The sequence below is a fragment of the Trichosurus vulpecula genome, chromosome 3, assembly GCF_011100635.1.
Source record: "Trichosurus vulpecula isolate mTriVul1 chromosome 3, mTriVul1.pri, whole genome shotgun sequence".
NCBI classification, from domain to species: domain Eukaryota; kingdom Metazoa; phylum Chordata; class Mammalia; order Diprotodontia; family Phalangeridae; genus Trichosurus; species Trichosurus vulpecula.
In genome coordinates, this window is record NC_050575.1 from 416,525,831 (window position 1) to 416,533,562 (window position 7,732).

A 7,732-nucleotide genomic window follows, 5' to 3' on the forward strand; every position below is an offset into this window, starting at 1 on the left:
CCAAGACATGGACAAAGGCAAGTGTGAAATCATTATTTACAGAGATCTAGCGAGGAACCACCAGGAAGAGTCCCCCAGTCCAGTGGTGGGTCAGAACGTGTAAGCACCATTGAGGAGAGAAGGACCGGCTAGTTAGTTTGTGTCTGGAGGCTCCAGACCCGCTGTGGAAGGACCGCCCGCCGCTCAAGGGAGGGGGCACAGCTCCAGGCGCCCGTCCATCTTCACCCCTCTGGCCAGCCCCCCGAGACCCCTCGAGGCGTCCTCACCCACATCGGGTCCTTGGAGAGAGGACCGTATTGAAAGTAAACCAACATTCTTAACGTCAAAACACCATTTTTTCTTGAACAATTAAAAAAAAATGTGCAAAGTGGCAGTGGCTGTCCGAGGCCGGGAACAAGAGCCGGGCAAGGCCTTGGCTCAGCAAGTCCGCACGTGCTCCACCTTCTTGAGCAGCTGTTCCTGCCGGGCTATCAGCTTCTTCTTCTCCAGCTGGAGCTGGTGCTCCTCGGCCTGCAGGGAGTGCACGTACTCGGTGGCCTTTTTCAAGATGACCACCTTGGCCGCCTTGTCGTTCTTCACCAGCTCCGGCACATGGTCCCTGAGGGTGATAAAACTGGACCTCAGGTCGTTCCGCCGCTGGCGCTCCAGGATGTTGTGGTTGCGGCGGCGTTCGCTGTCCTCGGAGTCAGAGTTCCGGGGGCTCACGCTCTTGGCCTTGGGTGGTGGGGGGACGCTCTTGGCGGGGCGGGGTGGAGCCTCGGCCTTCATCTTCTTCAGAGGGGGTGGGTCCTCGCTCTCAGCATAGGGGGAGGGCGCAGCATAGTTGTGCTGCTGGTGGATGGGTGCACAACGCTTGAGGATCAGCTCCCCCGGGTGGGCTCTGATGGCTGTGGCGGCCAAGGCGGCATTCTTGGGCCGAACGGTGATGGTGAACGTGGTGACCGCCTTGGGGTTGTTGGAGGATGACCCACGGCGCTTCTCCACCGTCACCACATCAATCTCCTCCTCATCCTCTTCCTCTTCCTCATCTTCATCATCTTTTAGAAACAAAGTCAGAGAGTTACTCTCTGTGCCTCGTCCAGTGAGCAGTTAAAAATGCCTTCAGTGAATGCTCGATGGAGGCACAGCCCAAGAGGGGAAGGGGACAACAAGCTGAGAAGGAACTTTCATAAACCCTTGGGGAGCTGGGGGGGCGGGGAGAAAGGGATCCATCATTCATACACACACACACACACACACACACACACACACACACACACACGTCCAAGTATCAAACATGCCAAAGGAACCACTAGAAGCCGAACCCAAGGTTCCAGACTGTTCTCCAATGTGGTTTGGATACAGGCAGTGTGGCTCAGTGACCAGAGCAATGAACTTCCCGGGGCTGAACCCGAGCTTGGTCAATGACTGGCCCAGTGACTTGGAGAAAGCCACCTGACACACCCTTGCTGTGTCCAGCCCATGCTCCAGAAGACACCATCAAGACCTGTGCCACCTATGTCCAGGTTCCCAGGGAAACCAGAACCACTGCACCCCTAAGTTATTTACCAAAAAGTCTGCAAGCGAGTGTGTACTGGTGGATAAAAGATGAGCTCTGGGTTCATCCGTGGGCTCTCAAGTCACAGAATACTGGAACTCCAAAAGAATCTAGAAAACCATAGGTGCCTCATAGAGCATCAGAGAGATGTGTACTAGATGGTACAGACTGTGATACAGACTGTGAGCTTCAGGACTGAACATTGTAAGGAAGACAGCCTGAGCAGTGAGCTCTGAACACTGGTGCCCAATAAATGTCTGCTCATTTCAATGCCACCTGACAAGCATCTAATAGGCTCCTACTACATGCACCAGACACAAGGCAGGACCCTGGGGATACAAGACAAAAACCAACAACAGCCTGTGTGGATGGAATAATTAATGTCCTACGGGGACATGCATGTGAGCAGCAGCATGAGGAACATACTGTATCAAAACCCTCCACATCCAACTGGAAAAGAGACGGAGGGAATCCAGGAGGGTGTATGTGAGAAATGGCTACAGCCCAAGAGACCAATTCTCACCAGAAGCGAAGCAAAGCCTTGGCCAGGGTCTGAACAAGGGCACTGGGGCAAGAATGAAGGGCCGTTAACAGGGCTGGGGCGTGCATGCGAGCACAGGCACACACACACACACACCACATACATACACACACACACACACACACACACACACACACAATCATCTGGACCCTAAACACACACACCACATACACACACACACACACACACACACAATCATCTGGACCCTAAACACACACACACCACATACACACACACACACACACACACACAATCATCTGGACCCTAAACACACACCACCACCCCCCCACACACATACACACACGATCATCTGGACCCTAAACACACACACCACATATACACACACACACACACACACACACACACACACACACACACACCACATACACACACACACACACATACACACACCCCACCCCCCCCTGGAAACCCTGCCCGGTCTTTGGCACCGGAGATGTGAACAATTGGTGGATTTGTTCTGAAGCGAGCACTGTGCTGTCCCAGTCTGCGGGTCCCCTTAAGGCCTGGGTTTTGGGCGCCTGCCAAGAAGACAGCTGTTGGGAGGAAATGCTTCCCTCACCCAAGGCTGTCAAGGCAGGGACATTAAAGGGACAGGGAGCCTTTTTTTGGAAACTGAAGGCTGATCCGAGGTTTCCAGGGCTCAGACAGCACCGCACCTACCCAAGAGGCCCTTTGTTACTAGCACAGGACACCTGGTTTTGTCCCCAGCCCAAGGCATGGGGACCCAACTTTTAAACAGAAAGGAAACTGGGCTTCCTCTCTCCCCAGGGATCTTTCTCCAGCCATCACCGTCTGGGCAGCCCCAGCCCCAGATGAGCAGGTGTAGAAGGACTAGCCCAACCCACCAAGGTACACCACCAAGGACCTGGGCACCTCAGCCCAGTGAAGACCTCAGCTTGTGGCAGCTGTGGGAAGGGGTAACTTGGAATATCTCATGTTCTGGCTGTCACTGAACCATGCTTTATGTACTGGGGTGTATAGAGGATGTAAACCTCTGAACACCTTGGCTTCCTCAACAGACTATAAGCTTCCTGAGGGCAAGGGCTGCCTCTTTGGCCTCGTAATTCTAGCACACAGAGCTGTGATCAGAAAGTCGTCTCCAAAGGCCAACCCGCTTTTTATAGATGACCAAACTGAAGCCCCTCAAAGCTAAGTGACCTGTATATGGTCACAGGTCTTGAGCCAAGGGCCTGACATTCTGCAGCCCCCAATAGATGCTTAATTAATACCAGTTGGTGGGCTATATATGACCAGCTCCTTTAAGGACAAGGACAATTCTGACCTTGATGGCCAGGGCTTGAGCCCCGTGCTTGACACAAAGTACTCACTTAATCAGTGTTTATGGGTGGAAAGAGGAATAACCAGGCAGGTTGGAGAGGGGCCTCTGAGGACATCTGGTACAACCATGTCTTACAAGCCAGCCACTGGAGACCAATCCAGTAAGTACTTAGTGGCTTAATAAATGTTGACTGACTAACTGATGGAAGTACTTGGCCAAGGTCACCCTGGTAGGAGGGATACGGCTAGGTCTTCGTGTACCAAATCCTCAGGGATGACTCCACGTATAACCACACAGAGAATCCCCAGGTTTTCTAGGGGCTCGTACTGACTGCTTTTTCTGAAGGGGGAGAGTGGGAGCAGGAGCTGAATTCAGATCAAAGGGGCCTTGGAAGGAGTGGGCGTCACACTGCCACCTGCTGGCACCGCCCTGAACAGCTGGTTGGTCAGGGAAAGGCCATGAGGCGTTGCTTGCTCCAAACCGAAGGATCTGCCCCTTTCCTCCAGGGCTCGTTGCCTGGGGTGGGGTGTGTGCATGGCGTGGGGGGGATTTTTCTCAAGCGTCCCCTTTCACCTAGATTGCCTCTTCGACCCCTCCCCTCTCTCCCCTCGGGGGGGGGGGGGGCGGGGGCGGAGCCTAGGGATTTCTCTTAATGCTAATGAATCTCCCTTTGGTGCTCTGGCCTCAGGATGCCTGTTACCACTGGGTCCCTGTCCCAGCTCCCCCACGGAATCTGCGACACCACCACCTTTCCCCATGTCGTGGTCTGGAAGAGGCGTTCAGAGGGGCCAGGAGTTGGGGCGGGGGGAGACGGCAAGTTTAATTGTAAATAGAAGGCAGCCAAAAAGGCTCCCCGGACCATCCCTACTCCCCTCCACCCCGAGACCCCTGCCCAAGTCTTCGTAGGCAAGCACTTCATAACGGATAGTTACAACTGGCCCCCGAAACCGGCCCCTGCCCCTGCCCGTGGTAGACACGAAAGGGCAAGAATGAATGCCTCGGACCTGCCAGGGGAAAAGGGGGGCCTCTGGGTGGGGAGGAAGGGCGGCCTTACCTGAGTCGCTCAGGGTGTCGTCCCCAGAGCAGCTGTTGGCCCTGGTGTCTCCCTCGCGGAAGGGGCGCCCGGGGCCGCGGGGCTGCTGCCCGACCCCTCCCGGGGGCGCCCCAGATGTGCCAGCGAATCCAGCTGCAGCGGCTGGGGGCTCGCGCTTGTTCACCGGAAAGGGGAAGACCACAGCCGGGTCCACGCACTCGGAGGCCGGATTGCACAGGTCAGCGGCCCCGGGGGCGGGGAGCTCGACTGCAGCCGCGACGGCAGCCCTGGAGGGAGGCGCGGAGGAGGCGGCGGAGGCTGCGCTGGCCTTGGCCGGGCCTTCGGCCGGAGCCCCCCGCGGGCCCGCCTGCAGCTTCTCGGTGACCACCCGCTCGAGCTTCTCCCGCGCCGAGAAGCCGCTCCACATGCAGTCCCGCAGGACGAAGGCGCTGAGATTGCCCTCACCCCAAGCCGCGTGGGCCGGCCCCCCAGTTCCCCACGGCTCCGCCTCGGGCGGCGGCAGCAGCAGCAGCTCGGATGCCCAGTCGGGGGGCTCGCCGCCCCCGGGCCAGGCAGCCGCCGGGCTAGGCAGCCCGCCGGGCCCGACGCCGGGCCCGGCCCGGCTCGGGGAGAGAGGCGGTGTGGGCAGCAGCTCGAACTTCTTCCAGATGTCCTCCCCCGGGGGCGCGGCGTCCGGGCCGCCCACGTAGAAGTCGTCCTCGTCCGGGTAGAAGCAAGGCTGCAACGAGTCGAACTCCAGGTCCGGGTTCTTGGGGGCCGCGGCGCCCACGGGCATGGTGAGAGGGGGCGTGGGGGGCCGCCGCCGCTCCCCGGGATGCGCTCAGCCGACGCCTCCTGGGGCTCTGCTCTTCGTCGGGGCTCCCGGCAGAGCAAGGAGGGAGCGAGGGAGCCAGAGAGAGGGTGTAAGGAGGGAGGCACCGATCAACCCTGGGCAACGGAACGGACAGACACACGGACACGTAAGGGAGAGGGAGGAAGAGAGAGTGGGGGAGAGGGGGAGAGAGAGAGAGAGAGAGAGAGAAGGTTGGTAAAGGCAGCTGGCCAGGGAGGCAGGCGGGCAGTCCTCCTCCCGCGGGGGGCGAGCAGGGGGAGAAGCCAGCTGCCCAGGCAGCCAGCCGGCCGCTCGGCCGTCCGAACCTTGCCCAGTTTCCCTCCCGAGGGTGGAGAAGTTTCTCTCCTCTCCTCTCCCTCCCACCCCCTTCCCTTTTGTGTACCAGGCGCCTACACCACTGGGGGAGGAGGGGGAGGGGAGGGGGAGGAGGATGCAGAGGAGGGTCGTCCAGCCCCTCCGAACTAACTACGGGAGGGGAGGGCGGGGGGCTCTGGGAAAAAAAAAAAAACAACAACAACAAGCGCAAGATTCTCTCTACACACTCACACGGTGGCAGACACACACACACACCACACACCACACACCCCCACTTTCCACCCAAGGGGGCTCGCTCGAGGGGTCCCCCTCTCTGGGTCAAGATGCAGTGGATGAGGGATGCCACGGTCATCCGTAAACTTTACAAGGCCGGCGGCCTCCGAGGTCCCTCTCCCCTCTGCATTCTGACATCTTTCGCGCTGTTTGCTCCTCCCAGCTCACATACTTTGTGCGCTGGGGTTCTAACGGCCCCTCCAGCATTCTGGGTTCTAGGGTCCCTCCCCAGCTGACATTCTCAGCTCGGCGTTCTAAGATCCCCGCCACCCGCCCAGCTCTGGCATTCTATGTTCTACGTTCTAAGGTCCCTCCCAGCTCTGACATTCTCTGTTCGACGTTCTAAGACCCCTCCCAAGCTTTGACATTCTCAGGTCTCGGTTCCAAGGTCCCTCCCGGGTCTCTGATCTCCGTTCTGGGTTCTAAGGAGGTTCTCCCTCCCAGCTCAGATAGTCAGCTATAAATTCGCTGGCACACACCTCGGAGAGTCTGTGTTAGAAGGTCACTTCCAGTTGTGATATTCGTTCTAGGGCACCTGGCCGCTTATTTGCAGCACCCGCAAACCTCCGAACTGAGCACGCCCCAGCCTTCAGCCCGACCCACCTTGCAGCCCCGCAGCCCCCCAGCCCCGGAGCTCTGGTGCAGAAGAACACCGCCAGGGACTCACTCCCCTCAGCCTGGCCCTGAGCCGCCTCCCGCCTCCCGCCTCCCGGTTAGAAAGAAGCCGCCCCGAGCCGGCGGTAAATCAGCCCCGCGAGCCCAAGAAGCCCCTAGCCCGGGGCTGGGAGCCAAGATGTGGCACTGGGCGGGCCGCACCCCGTGCCCCGGGCATTCCTCGTTCGTGCCCGGGGCAGCAGCCCCAGCTCTGGCGCTAGCCCCCCGTGCAAAGCTCTGCACGCAAGGCGGCAATCGTTCTGGGCGAGGCGTTCCGAGACAATCCGGCCGAGGATGTCCGCACCGGCGGTAGGGTGAGCTGGGGACGTAGAGATCGGCCCAAGCTCCAGGGAAGGGGAGGGAAGCAGGGGTGGGGGAGCAGACGGGGTTACTGGGGGTTTGTTTTTGTCCAAAGCGGACGAAGCCCCCGAGGCGGCTCCCCGCTTCTCTCTAAGTCTGAGCAAGCAGAGACAGCATCGCCCCGAGCCCAGGGCTGCAGAGCACGGCTGGGCAGGGCAGTGCTGTGCGGTGCAGTGCGGTGCTATGCATGCCCGCCGGTTCACCTTACCTCCAGCCGGCAGTGGCGGCAGCAGCAGCAGCAGCAGCAGCAGCGGCGGCGGCGGCAGCAGCGGGAACAGGGACTGGCCACACGCGCGGGGCTGGGCTGGGCTGGGCTGCGCTCGGCCGCTCCGCGCCCCTAGGCTGACCCGCCGGCCGGCTGGCTGGGTGGCTGGGGTCCGGGGCGGCTCGCGTCTGGGTGCAGCCCGCAGCCCTCCTCTCCAGCCGCAGCCGCAGCCGCAGCCTCGGTGCCCGGGGGCTCCTCTGGGGACAGCCGCCCCTCGCACCGGCCGCTCCACCCGCCGCCCGCCGCCTGTCACAGACTGCGTCGCTTTGCAGCGCCGGGGATATTATTAACCCCCAAATTCTGACACACCCGGAGGGGGGAGGGTGCCTAGAGGGAGCGGGTTGGTGGGGGCGGGGGCGGGGTGGGGGGGGGAGGGAGGCTGGGAAGTGGAGCAGGGGGCGGGGGGCGGCTCAAGCCCCACCCTCCCGATTTCCATAAAAGTCAGGGGAGGCGCCAGGAGGCTTTCGCGCCAAAAGCCCCCGGGCCTTTCTTCTGCTGCTGGGGCCGGAGGCCGCCTCGCAGAGTTGGGGTCTCGGGATGCCCTCCCCACCCGATGCTGCAAGGGGGAGACGCTGGGCAATGGTCTCGGCCCCGCGGGGGT

General features: G+C 60.4%; 1 protein-coding gene across 1 annotated transcript; it reads right to left on the reverse strand.

Moving 5' to 3' along the window:
• Window positions 1-417: 417 nt before the first annotated feature.
• MYCN (MYCN proto-oncogene, bHLH transcription factor) lies at window positions 418-5,207 on the reverse strand. Its single transcript, XM_036750124.1, has 2 exons — window positions 4,433-5,207; window positions 418-1,037 (listed from the first exon to the last, which is right to left on the reverse strand). Exons 1-2 carry the CDS (start codon window positions 5,205-5,207, stop codon window positions 418-420), a joined length of 1,395 nt encoding a protein of 464 aa, XP_036606019.1.
• Between the last annotated feature and the right edge of the window lie 2,525 nt (window positions 5,208-7,732).